The 25,182-nt window shown below is 41.5% G+C and overlaps 1 protein-coding gene and 1 long non-coding RNA gene across 4 annotated transcripts in view; one reads left to right on the forward strand and one right to left on the reverse strand.

Moving 5' to 3' along the window:
* KCNN2 (potassium calcium-activated channel subfamily N member 2) overlaps nt 1-25,182 on the reverse strand; it is a 583,536-nt gene that overhangs the window by 148,973 nt on the left and 409,381 nt on the right. For all 3 annotated transcript variants that reach the window (XM_044925506.2, XM_044925504.2, XM_044925505.2), the window contains 3 exons: nt 16,763-16,967; nt 14,641-15,926; nt 13,953-14,048 (listed from right to left, as the gene is read on the reverse strand). In XM_044925506.2, the coding sequence (XP_044781441.1) occupies nt 13,953-14,048; nt 14,641-15,926; nt 16,763-16,784 (1,404 nt within the window). In that variant the 5' untranslated portion in view covers nt 16,785-16,967. The remainder of the gene's footprint in view (nt 1-13,952; nt 14,049-14,640; nt 15,927-16,762; nt 16,968-25,182) is intronic.
* On the forward strand, nt 15,931-17,229 carry LOC112587941. Its single transcript, XR_003112486.2, has 2 exons — nt 15,931-16,432; nt 16,974-17,229. It is a non-coding gene; the product is annotated as an uncharacterized LOC112587941 (long non-coding RNA).

Here is a 25,182-nt window from a genome sequence, read left to right on the forward strand (position 1 = left end):
ACCATCAAAACAGTCTAGTGAGATAGACGTAATTCTCATCTCCATTTTACAAATAAAGAAATGAGTCTGCCAGGGGTCACATTTCCTTCTCATGGTCACCCAGGGTAAGGCTGAGTTCTGACTCCAATCTGAGTTCTGACTGCAATCTGTCCAGATCCAAAGCCAGGGGTGACCACCACCCAGGGGCTGCTTCTCAGAGGCCCATGTGGGTGTCCAGATAAACGGGGCTGACACGGCCCCTCCTAACCTCCACTGTCCTCTGGGGGGAAGGGCATGCCTTCTGTTGCCCCAGCCTCTGCTGGACAGTGGCTGGCCCTGCCAGACAGCTGGGTCATGTCTAGGCACTGGCTTGTCTACACTACACAAAGCTTTAACACTCAGCATAAACACAAGCACAAGCGTCTGATATGATGCATGCATTTTCCATGACTGGAAAATATTCTATCTATGTCTCCGTCTCCTCCCTCCAACAACAGTGATGCACCCAAGGGTACGGAGAGCTCCTCAACTCAGCCCGCAGGTTCAGAGTCAGCTAGGGAATCCCGATGTGGCTGGAAATCTCAGAACACAGCATGTGTTCCCCCGGAATATTCCCCAGTGCAAACAAGGCTGGAGGAGCTGAGAGGGGTGCTTATGTAAACACACCCAGCAGGGACCTCAGAGACTGCTGGGTAGGCAGGGCTGCTCCTCAAAGGAAGGATTCAACGGGCAAATTTAAAGCAAAGTCAATGAGATGATTTGGAAATTCCCCTGTTCTTATCTTCTTGGTAAAGAGGACCAGATTTGTAGCATTTTTGTCATTTTCCCCACTGTGTTTAAGAAAAGAGGGTGAAAGTCATCAATGTTTTTTGATCCCATTATAACTGTACAGGTCATCGGCATACCACCAGAGGAGAGAGGAAAAGAAAGCCAATTAACAACAGTTCATCTTCAGCCTGGGAGTGCAGGTAGGACATACAGTACAGGGGCGGCTGAGCTCGTCACCTCCACCCCACCAGCCACCTGACCTGATCCTGTTCATCTTTATTGAATCTGGTTCCCCTATGGCAATACGCCACAGTTCAGATCCTGAAGACGAGCCTTCATCCCACCCTCCACCACATCAGTCATCTCACTGTGATGACATGTGCTCATGTACAACAGTGCAGAGAAGGCCTCTTGTTTCTAGGCAAACGCTGCAGAGAAAATGCTCGCCACTGAATGTGCTCCGTGGTCTTTGCCTGAGATGTTCTGACACGGGCGTGAGGGACAAAGTCCTAAACACACATCCGCTCTCCTCTGTGGCCAGTTGTATAAAACTGCAATAAGACGCACTTGATGGATTCACGATTTCAAAATAGCTGCCACAGAAGCAACCTGTGTACACAGTCTCAGACTAAGTGAGGGAGTGAACATGAAGCAAGGGGGCTGGATCTGCATCCCCAATGTACAGAGCACCCAAGGGACCCACTCTGAGGCGGGAGGCAGAACACGGCCCAAACGTAGTAACTGAAAAGTAGGTATGTTGTCAAAAAGGATAAAAAACGACTGTGTCAAGCAGATACACTGAAAGAAAAAAGCAAGAATACAGAAGATTAAGCTTAAAAAAATGATATCAAAAAAAACCTACAAGAGCTAGTGAATTGCAAATCAAGGACATTTTGAAAAATAGTTTTCAGCCTTAATATGGTACTCTTGCCTCTCCCTGCCCCAAGCAAATTAGAGATTTCTCTTTATATCACTATTGCTTAATTTTTGAGTCTGCCCAATGCATTTTCATTAAGTATCCTCTTTGACACAGACAAATGAGAACAAAGAGTGAGGATTCTTGACTAAGATACTAGCGGGAAAGAAGTAAAATTCTTTTCAAAATAATTTTCAACAATAGCATCAAAATTTACATTACCCACAAGTTTAAGCAGTAAGCTGAAGCTTTAAATGATCTTAAGCTATTTTTGCTTGATGGGGAACACATGTAAACCTGTGGCGGATTCATTTTGATATTTGGCAAATCTAATACAGTTATGTAAAGTTTAAAAATAAAATAAAATTAAAAAAAAAAAAAAAAAAAAAAAAAAGTAAGCAACCTGGATGAATACATGTAAACTTTAAAAAAAAAAATAAAAAAAAAAAAAATAAAAAGTCAGCAGTTAAAAAAAAAAAAAAAAAAAAAAAAAAAAAAAAACAAAGGACAGATAGCAATTCATGCTCTTTGATATAAAAACTTTTTCCAAATGTGGGGGGATTTACCAATATGAAAACTGACCTAAGGCAAGTTCCTACAAGCCAAGACTTTCATCTTAAATTTCATAATTAAATCCAAATAAATGAAATAGTGTTCAGTCAACAATTTTGCTTAAGTATATGACTAGAAGCATTAGATATATCTTTGAAAACGCATGAGGTAACTACTTTTGTATCATTTTACATGCATCCAATTTCAATAAATATTCAGCCCAATTATTGTTTTTCAATATTTTAAGTAATCTGTGACCTTAAAAATAAACCCAGTACTAGGATACAATTTCCCTTGACCACTCATGAAAACTTTAAGCAGTTTAAGGATTAGCACTGTGTATTTTTAACCCTCTTGACAGCAGACACTATCCTCAGAAAAGCACTGCTCTAGACCACGACAACCATACTACACTGCTTAATGCCTCCTCCCCAAATTCAGTATGTTAGAGTCAAAACCAATATATAAATATTACAATTTCCTTGGAAGACCAAAATTTTCTGATAGAAGACCACCTCAGTGGATAAAACCAGTAAGGGTTTCTACAGTCCGATTATTTTGTAAAAACCTCATCTTAATACCTTCTGGATAACCACGATGGGTAAATACATAACCAGGTAACAATGCTCAGACAGTCAAGCAAGCACATGGCAAGTTACAGATGTAAAACACTGGCTGTTACAATTCCTTGACACAGTTCAGTTTAAGGTATATGATGTCTAAATTCCCATGTGTTTCACAAACTCAAAAAGCAAGGAAGAAAACTCACCCAACACTATACTACACACATTACTAACTCATTGTTCACAAAGAGAGATAGGCATAATACAGATGCAAGTAATGGTCATTGGAAATGAAACAGAAGAGGAGATATAAGCCATCTGATAAAAGTAAACCCAATCACTGAACAACAAGTATTTTGAGATATTACTTGTCATATTGACACACAAAATTCTTCTCAATTCTTTCCAACCAATGTACTCCAAGCACAATGGTTGAGGATGGTGGCATGCTAAACAAAATTTAACAGAGATAAACCTAATCCAGAAAAAAGATCTAAATATATCATAAATCTTCAAATGAATACAGACAGAAATGCTGTCAATTACAATCCTTTCTACATATGCCTTTGGTTGTTTATTACCTCTTAACCTTTCAGCAGGGATTTCCTATCAGAATTTTCCATTACAAATTACTCCCTTTGCTTACTTTTCAGGGTGCTGTACTTAACTCTTTAAGTCACCGGGGTCCTAATTAGATGGAGATGCCATCAAGCTGTGACCTGAGTTCCTGAAGGAGTTAATGTAGCTCACAAAGAACCTTGCTTCCAGCGAGAAGCCAAACCTATGGTAGGTTTCCAGGCAAAACAGCTATTTTTGTAAAAATGGTGAGCCTAACATCATAGTACTCTAACACTAGTTTGCTGATCTGAAACCTGACAACCAAAATGTATACTTACTTCCTCAGATGGCCAACCTGCCCACAGGGAGAATCTGAACTAACTCAGTTTAAAAAAATATTGGCTGTGCTTAACGGAGAGCAAAGCTTTTGTTAAAAAAAGAACACACACACAGCTATTCGAGTTTAAGTGTTAATAAACTACTGAACCCTGTTTTGAATGCACACCTTTTTTTTTTCTGTTCCCTCCTGTAAGACTTGTAAAAGAAGAAAAAATATCACCACTGTTTCCCAAAGCCCATGGAGGCTGTGCTCCAATTCCTCCCCTTCCACCCCGACAACCCCCAAAGAAGCTAACGGTGACCAGCAGTGACACCCAAACAGCCTTCAGCACACAGCAGGCAGTGTTCTAAGTGACACATATATATGTGTACGGTTACACACACAGGCACACTCAACTCTCACAACAACCCGATGAGAGAAGTACTCTATAGTCCCCATTTCACAGACAAGGACAGCGAAGTGCAGAGAGACCACGTAGCGCACCCAAGGTCACACTGAGACCACGTAGCATGCCCAAGGTCACACTGCTAGTCAGCGGCAGAGCTGGGTGTGAGCCCAGGCAGACTAGCTTTAGAGTCAGTGCACAAAGCCACAGGACGATGCTGCAAAACACAGTAAACAATTCAAAAGCGAGTCTGATGCTTTGCTCAGCAGGGAAGTTTGCAGAGAACAATTTCAGAAATTATGGTTTTCATAGCTTTCTAGAATAAAAAAGATTGGGAACATCTGTAGACAAAGTTATCTTCCAATACTGCTTTTGCATCGGTTCTATACAAACTCTTCCTATCAAGCACAACTACCCTTCGACAAACCTGGTTAGCCAAGATTTAGAAACCAAAATCAAGGAGAAATAAGAAGCTATGAGAGACTCCAGGAGGCACATTTCTAGATTCACAAAGCAGGACAGTAGTCAAAATATGAACCAGAAGGTGAACACAGACACTCCAGAAAACAATTATATCAGTTATTTAACGAAGCGGTCTGTAAGTTCTTTCAAAATCAACGAACTGATATAAACTTTTGGGAGGATAATTTGACAAATTCTCAATTGTCTTAAATAATATCCTTTAAGTAATTACTGCCTTGGAAATTTATCCTTAGGAAATCATTAGACATCCTTATATAAATTCATTTGCAAAGTATTTATTATATAAATATTTAAAATAGGTTCTTTTTAATTTTTCTTTCTAATCTTTTTTAAGTGTCCAAAAATAAGGGAAAGGATTAAACTGAATATACCATATGATGCAAAAAAACTGGAATGGTCAATGGCATGGGGACATGAATAGAAAATTACATGAAAAGAACATTAAATTTCTTTATAGTGATATATAGAAAATATCAGGTCCATGTACTTCATATAAACACATTCTATCATAATAATACTTGTCTCTGGGTGGTGAGATTAAACTAGCATTCTTTTCACATTATCTATGTTTTATAGATTTTCTAACATAAATATTTATTAATTTTATCATCTGGAGAGAAAATCAAAATTTTTAAGAGAAAAGGCATTTGGTCATAAAGCTTAATATATTTTCATTCTTAAAATGACAAGCCAGTTAGTCTTGTTTCCTTCTTGGATATCATGAATAGACTGGCTGATCATGAGCACAGAATACATGGATTTCAGCACAGAATCTGACAGTCCTCATGACATTCTTGTTGAGAAATGTAGGCTGCCCTATAGTCAGGGCCCACAGAGTTGTTATGACATGAAAGGCCGAACCAAATACAACGGATGAGCAGATGGCGAACTGCAGAGAAGGTCCTGCTTCTCAGCTCTGACTGAGGCTCACTCATGCCTTGGGCATGCGTTTCTCAGGTACACTTTTCAAAGTCATGACTAGTGAGAAGCTAGGGACAGAGGTAAGTGTGGGCAAGCGGGGTGACAGCCAATAATATTGACCATGTTTCTGGAACAGAATTGATCACTGATTTGAGTTTTGCCAATGCCATAACCAGTGCATACACAGCATTTTCCATACCTAAATGAAGCGTGTGTCAAATAAACATCACAATTACAGTTCAAAGAATTCTGACAGGCTGAAACACTCATCTGAAACCAAGATGCTATTTAACAGAGTCAATAAATGCAAAGCCATACGTTCCATTCAGTAACAATTTTACAAGTGTACTTGGCAACAGTTTGTGTGAAGCAAAGACCATTTTAGAGGAAATAACAGTTGGTACAATGAAGCATTTTTGACAAAGGGAGGTAACAAGTTCACCGGCAGATGTTACCTGAAAATACTGAGTACATTTCTGACCTTCTTATTCAAAGAGGGAATTCAACAAAACAGAGTCGAAGTCCAGAAGGATAGGATCAGGGACATCCTAAGTGTGATCAGGAATATTCAAAGGAACTGATACTGTTTAAATAGGAGGCATTTAAAGAGACCTAAGGCAATGGCACCCCACTCCAGTACTCTTGCCTGGAAAATCCCAAGGATGAAGGAGCCTGGTGGGCTGCAGTCCGTGGGGTCACTAAGAGTCGGATACGACTGCGCGACTTCACTTTCACTTTTCACTTTCATGCGTTGGAGCAGGAAATGGCAACCCACTCCAGTGTTCTTGCCTGGAGAATCCCAGGGACGGGGGAGCCGGGTGGGCTGCCATCTATGGGGTCGCACAGAGTCGGACACAACTGAAGCAACTTAGCAGCAGCAACCAACGTTGAAATGTTTGTTCTACAATTCTTTGCAGGGAGGATTGACTTATCCTGTTATACTGGAAACTGCAGTCTGGTTTCTGTTTCTACTGTTCCACTGAAATTGTTCATCAAGGTCAGGGATGACTTCAACTCATCGAATCCAAAAGGCACCTCTTTACCTGACATTAACAGACTTCACAGTGTTCAGTACACAGCACTGTGCCCACCTTCCAACACTCCCATCTCCACCTCAGGGACAAGACATTCCTATTTCTTTTCTTTAGTTCCTCCTTCACACAATCTCTAGATGTCAGAGGTTGATCCACTCTCCACCTTTTTCTCTCATCTATTTTCTCTCAGTGATTTTATCTATTCCTATGGGTTTAAATAGCCTCTATGCTGATTACTTGCTAACTTAAATTTCTAGTCCATACATTTCCTCTGAATTCAAGATTCTCTTGTATAATCAGAAGCACTTCCATCAGCAACCCTGACTACACATCCTACCCTTCGGTGTGAGTCCTCCGCTTCAGCATCACACACTCAAGATGCTCCAACCAGAACCCTGGGGATCATCTTTGCATCATCCCTTGCCCTCAGCTGTCATAGCCAATCACTAAAATGTCCATTCTTCCTCCAACTTGGGTCTCAAACCAGACCACTTCCCCTCATTTCCACTGCTGTTAACCAAGCCAATTGAGCATCATGTCTACAATGTGAGTTGCTTAAGAGTCTAATGGTCTCCAGACCAATCTCCTCAGAGCTTCCCCGCCGCAACCCACCAAACAAAACATCTGTTTAAACGGTAAGCTGGATTGTGACTCGTCTTTGCTTCAGTGATGGTCTCATGCACTTTGAAGAAGGTATCACAAAGTATGGGCTCAGGACCCTTCAGTATAACAACCCTCACACCACCCAGTACCACTGTCCCCTTGCTGGGACTACACTGATTTGCTCTCAGTTGTGTAAGTGCAAGAAATCCCTTTCAGTCACAAGGCCTTTGAAAGGTTTTTCCTCCAGACTCTGCCAGTAACTGATAACTTCCTTTCCTTTATATCTTGGTTTAAAAGTCATTTCCTTGGAGAATACTCCCATAATCACCCTGTCTGATGACAACCGTCGGCCCCTAATGATTTTCTACCACAGTCCCTTTTATGGGGACTTTATGACACAACTTATCACAACTTCTAAGGATGTTCTTCCTCAATTTTTGTCTCTCTCCTTAGCCCACCTGCATGGAATGTCAGTTCCTGGAGAGAAGGAACCTGATTGTCTTATTCCTCACTGTATTAGCAGAGCTCAAAAACTATTAAATGTTGAATATGGGAAGACTTCACCCCAACATAAGGAAAACCTTCCTAAAAGTAAGAGCTGTCTGCCAATGGGCCAGCCTGTACTGACAAGCGGACCATCATGGTGAGAGGGTTCGGGCAGAAATGGGGTGGCTACTTTTATCTGAGATGGCATGCCGGCTGGGATCCTGGGCCAGATAACACTGCAGGTCTTTCCAGTTCTAAAAAGAGAATTCTAAAGGAGTTTGGGGTTAAAAATATACTCCCCAAGTAGCAAACATCATATTATTTTCTAATGAGCAGAAATTCTCTCTAAAATAGCCTCATGAGACCACTTTATACCCGGACCAAAAGTAACTCCCTGAAGTTAAATCAGCGCCGGCTTCCTCTGCCCACCCTGCCAGATGTGGTTTGGGGCGATGACAGTCCACAGTGGCCCTCTTACCGAGCAGAAGAAAAACATGGCCCAGAAACGACTTGGCAGAGCAAGCGAACCCACTTGCGGTAAACCTAAAGTTCCAGTCTTCATTCATTTGTGATGCTGCTCTGTAAACACAGCAGGATTGCTTTATTTAGTGTCACACCCATTAATAATGCAGAGATCTTTACACGGGCAGGTGGAGGAAATTAGTCCTGAGTGATTTCGTTACTACAGGGTATACGTGAAGTCAAAAGGACTCAGAGTCTCATTACAACTGAGGCAGAAGCTGATGGCAGTATAGACAGAGGTCATGGAGCTGCCCACCACACCACAAAGCAATATAAGCAAGGTACCCACCTCACGGCCTTTCAGTCTTAAAATGAGTTAATGTTTCTCTGCCTTGTAGATATGGGAGAGATCTAAGGACAACTTGAAGACCATTCCTTCTACTCTTTCACCTTCTTTTATCTCCAAAGTTTAAGTTAAAAAAAAGAAAAACCCAAATTTGGCAAATATTTGCTTCTGATGGTAACTTTACAAGGATTGGCCAGTTTGCCAGCGGATTCAATAATGTACCACTAGACACTGCAAAATGTTGCAAATAACCCTATGAGACCGTGAGCTTTGTCCTTAAGGAATTTTTCACAAAAAATATTTTTCAAGAAAATAGTAAACTTTGCAAATCCACAGTTATTTAAAATTCCTTTTTATAACATTCAATGTAAACAATGTTGTGGGGAAATAATGTGTGGGGAAGCAGAGAATGAAAACTCTGAAGATCTTTCTAAAGGATTGGGGGGCAGTACTTTTCCATTTACAATACAAACTCCCTTCCATTCAACAATCTGTCTGCTGGACATTTATCATATGTGCATTCTCTAATTAGCAGATTAAAATAAGCATGTATGTTTTACTATGGCTTATAATAGCAAAAGCCTAGAAAACGCCAAAGGCCTGTCAGTAAGGCACAGTGCATCCATACAATGGGGTAATAAACAGCGGAAAAAGGATGAGACAGGCCTCCATGTGCTGATGAAGAAAACCAAAATATATCAGCAATGAAAGCAGAGCACGTGTGTCTCTGTTGGTGTTGAGTTGCTAAGTAGTGTCCAACTTTTTGGCAACCCCATGGACTTGTAGCCTGCCAGGCTCCTCTGTCCAGGCAAGAATACTGGAGTGGACTGCCATTTCCTTTTCCCTGGGATCCTTCTGACCCAGGGATCAAACCTGAGTCTCCTGTATTGGCAGGTGGGTTCTTTACTGCTGAGTCACCAAGGGAAGCCCTGTGCGTGTCTCTCAACACAATTAAATATTCATTTTTTAAGATTCTGGAGAAATGCATGAGAAATTTAAAAGTGGTTGTTTATGAAAAATAGGACTGAGAATGTGACTATCATATTTATTTTAAGCTCGTCTGTACCAGTTATTTTTACTATGTATATTTATTTACTATTATTTTATTCACAAGAATAGCAACTATATGCAGCATTTTCTGTATGGTCTGGAAGTATCTAGTTGCTCTCTGCAGGAATACAAAAGCAAGCATCCTTCCCCCGCCCCCTCCACAGGGGAGCCACAGTCTACTCAGTGGACACTTAACCATCCCTCCCCAACCAGTCCAGGAGCCTTCAGAGGTTGTTAAAGTTCCTGTCCTCAGTCACTCCTTTCTCCTTTGTGTGGCCTACATGCACGAGTATAAAGAAATTTTAATTTTTGCCTTTCCAGTTTTAGATCTATAGCATCCATCTCTGAAAAGCTAATTTGAAGAAGAATGCATAGTTACTCTACTGCAAAAGATACCAAAGAAAAATCAGTGTTTTCTCTAGTCCTCTTTATTATATAACTATATTACCAAAACAAAATCAAGGAAGCAAAAGTGTTTTCAACTTTAAAGTATAGTACACTGCATTTTGCCACATCTCATAAGAACCAGAAAGATCATCCAAGATGCTTTCTTCCCAATCTTGTATTTGCCTGTCTCAAAAATACTAAATAGTTCTTTCAACTAAAATTCCTTTCACAAGAGAAACTCAACTACACTAAAGTTGAAAAGATAAAGTGAAATCTACATTCAACTTATTTGATATTAAAGATCTTAAAGAGCATTTGAGCATTGTTTTGTTCTTATTCCATCAAAGAAGAAGGGCAAGAAAAAGAAAAGTCACAGGAAATCATGCCTCTGTTTTCCCTATTATTTGATCTTGTACTTGAGATGAGGAAGCTACTTATTTAGTATCAAGCGACCTTTCCAAAGTGTATAAAACAATCCCCGTAGTACTTTTTCTTTGTCAGAAGATTGCAACAAAAGGCATTTGCTAAAATTTATTTTACATATCAATTCATAATTTTTTAATTTTGCTGCTGAATATAGGAAAGCCAAATATCTATTTGAGAAAACCTAACATCTACTTATTGGAGAAGGAAACAGCAACCCACTCCAGTGTTCTTGCCTGGAGTATCCCAGGGACGGGGGAACCGGGTGGGCTGTTGTCTATGGGGTCGCAGAGTTGGACACGACTGAAGCGACTTAGCAGCAGCAGCAACATCTACTTGGCTGAAAATGTGCCCCGCTAAACCTGATTTTATATAAGCATTCTGACCCACCCACCCCCAAAGAGCGACTTCATTTTTGTTTGCGGGCCGGGGTGTGAAGGTAATTAGTGAAATGAGCAAACGATGCATTGAGCGGGTGCATTGAGCTGTCTGTGGTACTGAAAAATGACAGCAAAGCTGAAATGTACTGAGCTAAGTCCTTACAAAGCCTCCCTATCACACTATTTTAATTCAACCACTTCCATCCATGACTCACCTGAACCATCTAATTTTGACAGACTGTGTATAAACATTTTATAAAAGGTCACACTGACTTGCTTTCCAAGGTTCTTCATGGAAATGTCAGGGCCTCCCCAAGCTTTGCAAAAGAAGTTCTAGTGGACAGCCAGACAGAACACTGGTTTTAACACTGATTTTTTCTGAATGCAGTGAGAAATCCTACCATGCACCAAAAACCCATACTAGCTAGCTCTCACTACCCAACCAACATACTGCTGTGCTAACAAGAAAAAGACTAAGTGTCACGTAAGACTGAATGCTATGTCCAGGAACATGCTTTGAATGGTGGCATGACCCCTACAGTGAGTTCTTTAACTCAAAGCTAATCAATATACTTGGGATTCTTAACAATAAACTGAGAAGTACCTATTTGCTTAAAACTTATGAAAGAAGTACATCTATACCAATGACATCAGTAAGTTAAAAAGGGCACACTTCACCACTTTCCACACATGGATACATTAGCCTGTGTACTCGACTTCACTGTGTTTCAGAGTGAAGTATTTCAGAAGCAATCACTGACTCTGCTCTCTGGTTGAATTAGAACACGCTTTTGTGGTTCTTGATTTCTAGCTCAGGGTCTCCATATTTATTTTGTCTTTTTCCATTTTATATTTTTTTAAAAAATGCAGCTCAGATAAAATTTGTAACTTTAGCTGGAGGAAAAAGTCTCTCAAGATTAAACAGTAACAGCTACATCCAAACAACTAAATGATATCACCCGAGCATCTAATTTGAAATTATCCTAAGTGAGGTTGGTTGGGTAGAAACCATGCATCACCAATTTAAAAAAATCTAACTTTTTGTGATGTTTATGCTGCCACAGCAGTAAAGGGGTTCACTGTGCTTATAACCCTTAGGTGCAGCATTCATGTCTTCACTTTTAACACCTGTGCTATATACATACTCTAATCGATATATCTATGCATTTGTATAACAGAAATTATCCTCAAAATTAGCCAGGAGTGGAATCCTTTCAAGTGTAAAGTGATCTTTAAAAATATGGTTTCTTTTATTTGTATTAAGTTTCAACAGTGTTATCAAATATGATCAAAATTTTTTTATGACACATAATTAACATCCAGCCAGTGTTTGGAGCTCTCAAACTCTTATAAGTTGTTTCAAAATAATTTTCCAATAAAAAATGAGTGTTTTCAGGAAGACAGTTTGTTCTTGATATTAACACCACCAGATGTTCTTCACCATGAGTGTCTGTTCAGCTGTGTGTTTTTCAGAAGGAACAGGAATAATCTGAAAGCTAATGTTTAAGTAAAAAAAAAAAAACAAAAACCAAAAATAAATAAATAAATAAAACAGCTAGGTCTCTTTCCAGCATAGATTAAGTAAAACTGCCCTAGTCTTAAAAAAAAAAAAATTAAGTTACTTGACTTTCATAAATACCTATGAAGATTTTGGAAAAATCTTTTAAGTTTAACCCAATTCAAATATCAAACTTTTGGATTTAGACAGGAACCACAGACAGACATGTCATGTTTCAGGGCTACTGATACGCAGTAGCAGAGCGCAGCGGGAAGCAAGATGGGTGGGTGCTAGGAGGACAGGGCAGTCAGGCTCTGCACTGTCTAGCTGTGGCATCTGGCAGGCAGGTCACCTCTTCTGATCACAGGTTTCTCATCTGGTAAACCAAGTCAAATGGCCATTAGACCTAGTTTGTTCCCCAGCCTTATGCATTTTCCTTCTAGTCAAAATGAAAAGATACTCTTATGTTTAAGTTACATTTCAGTATTACTTTAAAATAGTCAAAGAATCTCAAAAGCCCATGATCACTAGTGTTGAATTAAAGATGGACCTGTGTAAATTATTCAAATTTTAGAGTTCAAATGTGCTTGCCTTCTTTGGCTGGTGCAGTCTTATTACTTACCTCTAGATATTCTTACTCCTTCTAATTCTCCTTCTCTATCCTCAATCCTTCAATTTCACACTTTTCGAAGTCTTTGCAAATTTGAAAGCATGCTTATGTAATTTTTCCATCCTCATGTGGGATCAAGTGTATCTTTATTTTGCCTGGGTAGTAGTTAGAATTGGTTTCTTCTACTGTCTTTGTGAATTACTAACTTAAAATTAATTTAACTTTTAATTAATTAAATATAATTTAAATTTAATGGCAACTCCTAATGGAAAGCACCCTAAATTCAAGAGTTTAATAGTTTGGCCAAATAAATAACAGCTAATCAAAAAAACCAGAAAGTATATATTAGTGTAAGTCGTAAACTAGAAAATCCCAATCTTTCTAAATTTTTGAAAACTCTAGTTATTTTATTCACTAACTTTAGTATGCTGTTGACCAAAAGCTACAGCAAAGTAAAAATCCAAAAAGTGACCCATGAATTTTAGATCAAATATTCTGAAATTGCCAGTTATTGGTCATATCTAACAACAGAGTTCCTGGCTGCATTTAGACAAACATTTTCCTAAGAAGTCCACTCACAAGGGCAGTGGCCTTTGCTCTTAAGTGACATTTTAAATAATAAATGTACCTAAAAATCTACCAAACTACCAGATATACAGAATTTGTATTCTAAATTCACAACAGATTCTTTCTTCTCTCTCTAATGTTAGGGTAAGATATAGAAAAGGTTAGAATTCTCCTCTTGCCTTATTAATACCCATTAGCGAGGAATATCCCAGGACTCTTTTCTTTTTTAAGCTACAGTTGGTATGGAAGGTGATACAGATAGGCACAATCTTCCCTAATGACCCATCCATCTTGTTAAATGTGTATTAAAGGAGAATACTCATCTACCCTACAGATTAAGGCTAGTGCTTAACTGGCCTTAAGGAAAGCAAATGCAATGACAGTCATGGAGAAGTGGACCTACCTAAAGAAGAGAGGGGGGGAATCTGAGGTTTAACAAATACATCCTGGAAACTACTGCGTATTTACATGCTGCACTGTTTTGCTTTCAACTTCTTGAAAGAACAGGTCAGGTGCTAAGGTAAGAACACAGCATGTGTCTTCTATAACCTCAGGCAAGGACAGGAGAGCTTGGAAAAGCATCTGCTGCCTTGCACTTCCCCAGGTTGGGGTCATTCATAAACAGAAGAGCAGTAAGTTACCTGTATTTCCCTGGCGTGGTAAACGATGATCAGACCAAGCAGAATGATCGTGGAGAGACTGATAAGGCATTTCAGAGCTAAGGAATACAGTGACGCCTGCAACAAAGACAGAAGCACTTTTTTAAAAGAAGCACTTTTAAGCCCTGGGGGGGTCGGCCAATCCCCAGCAATTGGATCTTAGCTCCCAGGGGGAGGATGGAGGTAGGGGCACCTGTTTTGGCTCTGTGATCTGTCAGGAAAGTGAGGAGATTAGGGAAGGCCAAGCAGCAGCGGGGGCCGCAACTACACGGACCCAAGTGCAGCTTGTGGCTCTCGAAATGAAATCCATGAGGAAATTAGCTTTGAGTTTAAGCCTTTGGGTTTGAAAGAGACCTCCTAAATCGTGAGCCTCAGGAGAGAAATAAAGCATGCTTTCCCCCACGGAGTTCTGAAATCACTTCTTTAAAATACCCACACTGGCGGGGCATTCACTCCCTCCAGAACTTTGGCTGCGCGCGGAAAAGCTTCCTCTCCAGACTAGGGTTAAGGGTGCGAGTCGGAGTGGCACTCGTCCTCGAGGCGGACATCTCCGATCGTCAGGGGAAAGCTCGGGACCCGCAGGCAGCGAGTTCCCGCCAGCGACCGCCCCAACCACCAGGCGTCCGGCTCTGCGGCCCGGGAACTGTGGGCAAAGGGCTCGAGCACCTACCTTGTCGTAGGCGCCCCACGACAGCTCGGTCTCGATGACCATAACCACGATGCCGAACATGCCAAAGATGAGCGCATAGTCGCTGAGCCGCTTGCGCTTCTCGAACAGGGCGCGCCGGTGGCCCAGCTTGTAGCCGATGTTCTGGTTCTTCTTTTTGCTGGACTTGGTGCCACTGCTGCTGCCATGCCCGCTGCCGCCGCAGCCGCCACCACCACCGCCTCCTCCAGTGCTGCCGCCGCCGCCGGCTCCGTAGAGCGCCAGGTTATTGGAGTTGTTGTGCTCCGGCTTGGATACCACGATCTCCGGGGCTGAGGACGAAGCGGCGGCGGCCGCAGCAGCAGACGGGGAGGACGCGCCGCCACCTCCTCCGACAGACATCGGGGGCTGTAGGGGCTGCGCCTCGGAGTCCATCTCGTGCAGGTTCCGGCGGGACGCGCTCAAGTTGCTGAGCGGCCGCATGACGCCCCCGTTGTACCTACAGCTGCTCATGGCTATTTCGGTGAAGGGGTTGCTCTCGCGGCGCGCCTGGGGCTGGTGGTGCTGGTGGTGCGCCGGGTGCGGGTGGTGGTGGTAGTGCGAGAGCGGGGGCCCGGAGCCCAGGCTGCCGAGGCTGCCCGTGGGGCTGGCGGCGGGCTGCAGGCTGTGGCACTGGCGGTGCTGGGAGGCGGACGCTGGCTGTTGCGCGTACTGCTGCCGGAGCGCACTGGCATGGCTGGACGGCGTCAGCTCGCTCACATTGAGCTGGCTGCCCCGGCGCGACGAGCAGCAGCAGCAGCACGACGAGCCCGACAGCGGCGAGGAAGTGCGGGTCCGGAAGGCGCCGCCGCCGGGCGAGGAGGTACGGAGCAGCAGGGACAGGTTATCCCCCGCCCCCGCCCCCGGGGCACCGGAGGAGGCGCAGCTGTTGCACCGGAGGCATGGGCTGCTGCCGCCGCTGCCCGGCTGCTGGTGCGCGAGGTGCGGGTGGTGGTGAGGGTGCGGGAGGGGCGCGAAGGGCGCGCACGGCTTGTCCTGGCTCTGCTGCTGCTGCTGGCAATGCAGGTGCGAGGAGCGCGGCGGCGGCGGCTGCTCCGAGAAGAAGCCGCGCTGGAACTGCAATGGGGTTTCCATGTCAGGGCTGTTAAAGCTGCAGGGAGACCAGGCGGTGGTGCACCCTGCGCAATGCGTTATGGTCGGGAGCGGAGACTCCTGCTGCTGGTGCGAGGAAGGGCCCATGCCGGCTCCGGTAGAATCCAGGCGGCGAGTCCGATTGGTCGGGCGCACCAAAACAATGGGCATGACATCACCTGCGGGGACCGAGACTGAGTTTGCGGCGCGAGGTTTAGGGGAGCATGTGTGTGTGAGAGAGAGATGGGGAGGGGGGAATCTGCAGGATGAAAACCCTAGGGTGCTCAGGCTAGGACACGGGGAGGGCGAGGGTTCCACTTGCTGATGATCGGGGACTACCCTTGAGCCCCACGAGGGCTGGGGAGTGCAGCGGGTTTGCAGTGAGAGGGGGAAAAGGTAGGGGCGTCCCTCCTTCCCGCGCCACAGCCCCCCTAACTGTTGCCGGACGTGCAGTCTCGATCACTTGCCCGGCCGCTGCAGCACGTTGGGCCACCCCAGCCAGGGCGTCAGGCGAGGGAACGGTGTGGAACCCGGGGCCACTCCTTCACCGGCATGCACGCCTCTTAAGAGCTGCGGAGCAACAGCCCGCTCGCCCCACGCCTACGTCTCCCTGATTGTCCTACTGAGAGTGGGATGCCAGCCACCCGCCAAATAACTGTGAGGACACCCACTATGGAGAGAAAAGGTTTGATGGCTAGCTGAGCCAGTGCAGCAGGGCTTGGTGAGAACCCCGGTGCCTGAGCCCCAGGTTGGCCGCGGCGAGATCCAAGCGGCCCTCGAGCCCTACTCTTCCCCCGCCGCTGGGCTTCGGCGCCTGGTAGTCGGGATAGGCTGCGCGGTGCTCTCGCCCTAGTGCGCTGCGGCGCAGCAAGGGTTAACCGCCTCGGCGCCTGGGCCGGGGAGGATGGGGGCGGGGCCGGAGGAGGGGATCCCCTCCGTCCTCGCGAGGAGCTGGATTGGGCTTCCCGGGTCCCCCTGGCGGGGGTGGAGGGCTTTCCCAGCTACCGCCGCTCACATTTGCGCCTTCTGCGGAACATGAGGGGCTGGCGCCCCCGGCCGCCGGGTCCTGGGTTACGCGCTCAGGCCCTCTGGCCACCCCAGTGGGTAGGTCCGTGGGCTTTTCCTGCCTTGGAGAAGACGCTTGCTTGAGGGTCTTGGGGGATGCTCAGCGACCGCCAGCCACCACCAGCTCGTCTTCTGTTCCTCTTCCTCCTCTCCACCTGCAGCAGAGACACAAAGCAAAGGCGGATCACTGATGCGCAAACACCGAGCATCTTCTGTGCCTGACTGCAGCGGAGGATGGAGAGGGGCCTGGCACGGGCTGATTCACACCGTCAGTCATACGCTGGCTGGGAAATTACTAATAATGAGAACTCGGGCTGAATAATAGTTGCTTGAGGACAGTACTGGAGTTTTGCTCTAGTTAGGTATAATATTTATTTGCTAATAAACCAATAAAAATTACGTTTTGTGTCTCACAAATTTCCTGTGATGTGTTTTCCTTTTAGGCGATATATTGCACTAACAAAGCGGCAAGGGAACCTTTCAAGGGTTCTTTGTTACTGCTCCATCTTACGTCTTTGTCGTTTGTATTTCTTTGTAAATTGAGATCCCCATTTCCAGAAAATGGAATGAAATACACTGGCCAGTTGAATATTTACTTTTTAAATTGTAATTTTAAAGCATGATTTTTATGATAGACGTTATAAAGAGTTAGACTGACCAAGAAATTAAAGTGAAAGCGGATCACCTTCATTAGGTAATTGGAATTCTCAGCTGGATCCAGTTTCTGGATATTCTACTCGGCAGCTGCCCTAAAGTTGCTTACAAGGTACCTGCTCCTAAGAGAGTGTATGTGTTTCAATGCTATGGAGTGAATAATTCATTTTAGGATATCCTTTGGACATGAGTTAAAACAATTTAAAAATTTTTTGTGCACTCAAGCAAACAAATCCAGGAGAAAAAAAAAAAAAAAAAAGTAAAGAGTTGCTTTTAGTCCCAGAGAACGTGCATTTCTCAGTAGTCTTGGTCAAGAATAGAATTTGAATGGCTAAAAGCTGGAGATAGCATTTTATTTTTATATTCTATTATGATTTTTTGCAATTCAATAACACATTTAGAATTATTAAGCTCATAGAATCTTTGGGGTAGCTGAGTAGATCTGCATGAATTGTGTTGTGAGCATGACTTTTAAAAACAATTCTAACAAGTAATTTGAAATTACAACAAAAGCTTCCAAATTAAAATTTTTTCACCTTCTGGTGTGAAGTAAAATTCAACTCAAGCACAAAATTCATAATACATTTATTTTCACTTTGTAATGAATTATATGACCTCCTTCTAGTTGTTACACACAGCTGATTAAGTGAAAAAGTTTGATTCATCCTTCCAAATCTAAATACATCAAATATATTTATCATGGTAAATTAATATTCTCATTAGCCTTTTGTAAATTTAACTGAAAGACTACGTCAATACCCTCTCCAAATATAATAATTGCTACCACACTAAACTGTTAAAGATTTAGATATAAGGTTCTAGAGTTATTAAAATGTTGTTTTAAAAATGACTGCCAAAAAAAAAAAAGCAATATCTGCATCTTTTGTTGTCAAACTGACTTTCTCATATAGCAAACTCAAAGCTTCAAATAAGTTCTACAAACAAAATAACAGGGAAATAAATGTTGTATACTTTGTCTAGTACAAGATTAGGTGCAGTCCCTTTAATCATGTAGAAACAGACTGTTGAGATTTAAGGAGGGTTGGGAGGAAAGGATGCACAAGGTAAGAAAGAAATGGAGTTTTGGCACATAACATGAGGAACCGTAAGAATAACAAAGCTCAAATGATCAGTGCTTCCACTTAGCCAGCACCTTGCAGAAGCTCATGAAATAATATGAAACCCACTGTGATTGGAGAGAGATGAAAGAGTCAGTCAGATATTTATCATCTTTCTGTTTCAATGAATCATCTATCACACACACTCAAAAAATTTTCTTGGTAATAAACGTCTGCATTGGAGAGTATGATCATCCACTATTAGTATGATGATGAAAAATGACAAGATCTCATAGTAAGTTTCTGTTTTAGTCTGAATCCTCATAACATTATTGTTTAGGACATTTTACACTATTGGGTTATGACAGGGGCACGTTTAAGGAGTTCTTTTCATTAGCCTCTTTTCGTTGTAAAATTAACAAACCGATTTCAAGCTTATATGTAAACTTTTCATATAGTTTACCATCATTTTGCTATTTTTCTCCCTATATGAGATTATAGATGTACCATGTAAAGTTAAGTAGTTAGAACAACAAAGATAATATTCTTTCCATGGACAGTACTTCACACATAGTGAATACTCATTTTTATTTGTGAGAGTGAGGAGGGAAAGAGAGAGCAAGGAAATAAAAAGAGGTTGAAAGCAAGGTCACAATACAAGGGCTTGCAACCTCTAATAATAAGCTCTTGGAAAGTTGCATTTGCTTCTCTTTCTGTCATTAAGATGCATAAGTGCTGGAAATTTCTCTAGTTTAACACCAGAGGTCATACTCATCCACAAAATACATTTCAAATCCTATCATTTAAATGCCCTTTATTTTCTAGTGTCATGTTCTTATAAAAATTACCTGTTTCTTTTTTTTTTAACCTTGATGGGTTAGAAAGATTGCTTTTTCTTATTTGTTGTATTTCAAGCTAGTGAACAGACACATACATATAACACTCCCAAAGCACTCCACAAACACTTACTAACGGTCTTAGAAGGATGATTTTCCCAGACCACGGGGGCTTGGGAAAAAGCTTCAGGTCATTTGCACGTAATCCTTTACTTTATGCAGATTTATATTATGCCAACAGTTTTGTTGTTTTTTTTAATTCTCTTTTTCACAGGAATTACTAGTCTATGCTATTTCTGTTTCTTATAAAAAGCAGGACTCATGAATTTCGATGCTTCTGGTCTATTTGAAAAGGCTGTCAGAACAGCTGATGCAGGCACCAGGGCATCTGTTTGCCACATTGAGTGCTCTGAGAGACTCTTTGACCTACAAAGAAAGTGTTTTTCTGAGATTTTTCTTTGTCTTTGCCTGGGTGAGTAAATTATTTGATGGTGCCAACCACAGAAGTTGTAACAAGCCACAGCCTCTTTGAACTTAGTTTGCTTAGCATTTGATGCAAATGGGGACTTGGGAAAATATCAGAGTTGTTCTCTCAGCACAACAATTCTTTGTTTACTGACACATTTCATTAAAAAACACTTATTTTTAAACCACATACTGTTCTCAATTCATAAGAAATGTACATTTGAATAAAACAGTAAAATATCTTTATATATTATATTCTTTATGGTCCCACATTATTATTAGAAAGTATCAAGACCTGAATGAGCTTATTGGTGATAGTCTTGTTAATTTTTAGTAATACCACTATTATTCAGGGATTAATTATACTGTTAGGACTTATTCATTAATATCTTAACATTTCCAAATTTGTTTTACCCTCATCCTTGCTTCCTACCATGTCTCAGCTAATCACCATATCTATAAAAGTCTCACTTGTGCAGCAAAAAAAAAAAAAAAAAAAAAGATAGAAGCTATACTAGTTTTGCTAGTATAATTGAATGATGTTACATAATTAAATAGGTGAACAGGTTGAAATTATTAACTGTGATAAGTCCTTTAAAAATAGTCTATAGATTATATAGATGTACCTGGGCAACTAGAAACACATATTTGAGCTACCAAGTCATAAAAAAGACTTATTGAATAGCACATTCTAGTTTATAAAGCAGTTTCTCATGTATTATTTTATTTTCATCTCTCAAGCACCCTTACCCCAAGGCAAGGCAGTTTTTATGATCACTTCTGCTTTACAGGTAAGGATAAGCCTGAAATGTGGTGCCTGGGCTACCCCAGGTCATGCAGTTACTGAGTAGCAAGAAAAAGGTAACCCTCAAGTACGGTCTTCTGAATCTGTGTGGTGAGTCTGTTTAACATCCTTGTAGCCTTTCCTGCAGAGTAGAAGGATAACCTATTGACTATCTGCTCATACTGGCTGGCACCCCACTAAAAGTCAAGGAACAGAGAGCAGTAGCTGGTTATTACCATGCCTGTCTTTGAATGACCTCATGGACATGTCCTCCCTGGCTTGATTGGGATTCTGAGATTCTCAACTACTGTCATTTTGTTAACTTCATTTGATCAACAGAATAATTCATGAGGCTCTAATACAAGACTGGATAAAACCGCAGTGCTGTATGTATGCAGGTCCAAGGTGCCCAATTAAAAAATATTAAAAAATACAGATCCTAGTCTCTTCAGATACAGTATTCTGCTGACTTTGCTGGCACCCTTGGCATTTCCCATTTTTGGCAACATTCACGGTAAAAACTGAAGGCCAATTAAGACTACTTATTCTCACTAACAGAGTCCATTTTGTCTTTTTACATAATAAGGGAGAAGAAAGAGGCTCAAGCTCCTTGCCCTGTGGCTTAGAGGAACTTGTCTGCAGTCCTGCAGGTATCTAGCAGGACTGGCTGTCAGTTCTTCTGGGTATTTCTTGGCTCTTATAACTGAAAATATAATTACGGAATATGCCAGTTCTGTTTGTTTCAGAGCTTAAGACTTCATCAGGGTTCCAGCAACTTCCCTCAGGTGTTTTCATGTCATTATTCTCTTCCATATATATTGGTCAAACTAATTTACCTTATGGTAGGTAAAACGGCTGTAGCAGTTCTAGGTTTCATATACACAACCATGTTATTTAGAGGGAAGTGATCATTCCTGTCTCAATATTTCAAAAAACTCTGTTGACAAATGTACTGAACAAGCATGGTTCACAAGCCCAGTGCTGTATCATAATTAAAGAACGGCTAAAGGGAGGTATGATGGGAATGACTCATCAAACAGCAAATGCCAATAAAGAGATATAAATTATTTAAAAGAATAAAATGGAAATTCTGGAGTTGAAGAGTACAATAACCAACATGAAGAATTCACAAGAGGAGCTCAACAGATTTGAGCTGACAAGAAAAAAAAAAGATTATTGAACTTAGGGACATCACAAGAAAAGAAATCTAAAGACTCATATTATTTATGAACACAGATGCAAAATTCTCAACAAAATCCAATCATACTGAATATCAGTTCAGTTCAGTCACTCACTCATGTCCGACTCCTTGCAACCCCATGGACGGCAGCACGTGGGGCCTTCCTGTCCCTCATGATCTCCTGAAGTTTGCCCAAGTTCATGTCTTGCATCGGTAATACCATCCAGCCATATCATCCTCTGACGCCCTCTTCTCCTTCTGCCCTCAATCTTTCCCAACATTAGAGACTTTTTCCAATGAGTCTGTTCTTTGCATCAGATGACCAAAATACTGGAGCTTCAGCTTCAGCATCAGTCCTTCCAATGAGTATACAGGGTTGATTTCCCTGAAGTTTGACTGGTTTGATCTCCTTGCTGTCCAATGGACTTTCAGGAGTCTTCTCCAGACCACAGTTGGAAGGCATCAATTCTTCATCATTCTGCCTTCTTTATGGTCCAGTTCTCACAACCATACGTGACCACTGAGAAAACCATGGCCTTGACTAAATGGACCTTTGTCAGCAGAGTAATGTCTCTGCTTTCCAATACACTGCCTAGGTTTGGCATAGCTTTCCTGCCAAGAAGCAATCGTCTTTTTATTTCAAGGCTGCAGTCACGATCCACAGTGATTTGAGAGCCCAATAAGGAGAAAACTGCCACTTCTTTCACCTTTTCCCCTTCTATTTGCCATGAAGTATTGGGGCCGGATGCCCATGATCTTGGTTTTGGTCTTTTTTTAATATTTAGTTTTAAGCTGGCTCTTTCACTTTTCTCCTTCACCCTCATCAAGAAACTCTAGTTCCTCTTCATTTTCTGACATTGGGAGAAAATATTTGCAAGTCACAGATGTGAAAAAGGACTTGCACCCAAAATATAAAGAACTCTTTAAACTTGATAATGAAAAGAATAAATAACCCAAAGACAAAGTCTTTGAATAGACATTTCTAAAAGAAGGTATAATACTGACAAATAAGCACATGAAAATAAACACACAACATCATTAGCCACTAGGAAAATGTCAATCAAAACTATAATACCACTTCATAACCCCTAAGATGTCTTTAATCAGAAAGACAAGCAATAACAAGTGTTGGAGAGGACATGGTGAAATTTGAACACTCATACATTGCTGGTGGGAATGTAAAGGGGTACAAGCAGCTTTGGAAAACATTTAGAAGTGCCTTAAAATATTAATTCTAAAACCAGCATATTATCCAGAAATTCTACTCCTAGGCACATAGACTAGAGAAATGAAAATATATATCTGCAGAAAAACTTACACATGAATGTTTACAGCAGCATTATTTAAATAGCTAAAAACTGGAAAGAATTCAAAGGTCTATCAACTGGTAAGTGTATAAATAAAAACATGGTATATTTTTTAAATGGACTATTACTCATCAGTGAAAAGCAATGAAATATGATAAATGCTACAACAAGGAGGAACCTTGAAGAAGGTGAAGGAAAGTCAGTCACAAAAGACAACATGTATGATTCTATCCATAGGACATGTCCAGTATAAGCAAATCTATAAACAAGAAGTTACATCAGTGGTTGTCTTATGCTGGGGGTGAGGAGGCAGCAGAAATGGGGATTCATTAATGAGTAAAGTGTTTCTTACCGATGTGATAAAAATATTTTAAGGTGGCGCTAGTGATAAAAAATGTGCCTGCCAATCAATGCAGGAGATGTAAGAGACTCGGGTCTGATCCTGAGTCAGGGAGTCCCCCTGGAGAAGGGAATGGCAACCCACTCTAGTACTCTTGTCTGGAGAATCCCATGGAGGGATTCTCCTCCTCCCATGGAAGCTGAAGCTCCAGCCTCTCTCCTCCTCCCATGGAGGAGCCTGGTGGGCTACAGTCCATAGGTTTACAGAGTCGGACACAACTGAAGAGACTTGGCATAGCGTAGCATAGCATGGTAATAGTCACATAACTGTGAATGCGCTAAAAATCATTAATTTGTACACTTGGAATGGGTGACATATATACTATGTGAATTATATATGAAGAAAGTTGTTAACAACTGATGAGAGATATTCCCAAACATAACTGAATGCTAAAATGAAAGTATCAGTTTAAAATGAGCAGTGCTGAGGCAGTAGTAGATAGTTAGAGTGGAGCAGGAACAAGTTTTTCTAAGTAGCATGAGTTACTATTGTGGTGGTTTAGTCGCTAAGTTGTCTCTGACTCTTGTGACCCCAGGCTCTGTCCATGGGATTTCCCAGGCAAGAATATCCATGCATTTTAAGGAATTTGAGGATTCCAGACTTTCTTTTTGAGACTCTATCTAAATGGCCTTTAAATCTTAACAGTATCATGATTCAATAAATATACAAGAAGAATTTCAATAAAAAAATGAGCTGAGGAATTTTTATTTTGATTGTGGAATGTAAATTTCTCTTACATATAAGTAAAACTCAGTTATATTTTGTACTGAATTCTACAGTTAAAAATCACCATTATCATATGATTCTAACAGACAATGAAAAGGAACTAAGACTAAAGTATCCTTTGAAGATAAGTCATAATGGTCACTTGTGACCACTGATTAAGTTCTCTGTGATGTGTCGGCTCTATCCCCCTTAAGCAAATACAGTATGGTGAGACTAAAGTCTTTTTAAAGAGGTTAGCTGTGGAAATCTGGGGAGTTATACACTCTCAGTCTAGAGTGTTGGCAACAAAAGTGCACTCTGCACCCAACCAACAGCACGTGGTCCAGCTGTTTGAAGCAAACATCTTAGAGGACTCAGCAGTCAAGAGAGCACAGCACAGAGGAGGCACTGTGTAGGTGGCAGAGGTCTCATTTGATACTGACAAGTGACTGTAACTCCAGGATCAGACTTACTTCAGTGCTCACTTCAAAAGAGATCAGGAGAGTTAGAGGCCCTCTTAATGAAAGCCAAACCAATGTTCAAAGCTGTCACATGAATGGTTGTCTAGGGGGGCTCGGAATTGGGTATTAAACCAGGGGAATGCAAAATTCCCATTTCCCATTCTTACATGAAGAACTAATTTGTTCATGGAATGTTTTGTCTTTATCTCTAGCCGAGATAAAGGTCATGTTTTTGTTTAAGTTTATTAAATACTTCACTAAAACAGTTTTTTAATACTTTTCTTTTAGTGGTCTCATAGATAATGAAAAAAAAAAAGATTTAGAGAACAGAACACTTTGTTCTTGAGGATAAATATAATATGAAGTGTACTAAGCTATTGAAATAAGATTACTCAAAAAGATTTTTCTAGGTTATTAAGCAGAGTTCCAAGATAAAGTACTTTTATATTTCCTGTTATAGATGTTAGCATTTTGCTTATCCCAAGATCAGCACTGTGGAGAACAGCAAAGAAAAGAACAA

Source organism: Bubalus bubalis, chromosome 11, assembly GCF_019923935.1.
Source record: "Bubalus bubalis isolate 160015118507 breed Murrah chromosome 11, NDDB_SH_1, whole genome shotgun sequence".
Taxonomy (NCBI): Eukaryota; Metazoa; Chordata; class Mammalia; order Artiodactyla; family Bovidae; genus Bubalus; species Bubalus bubalis.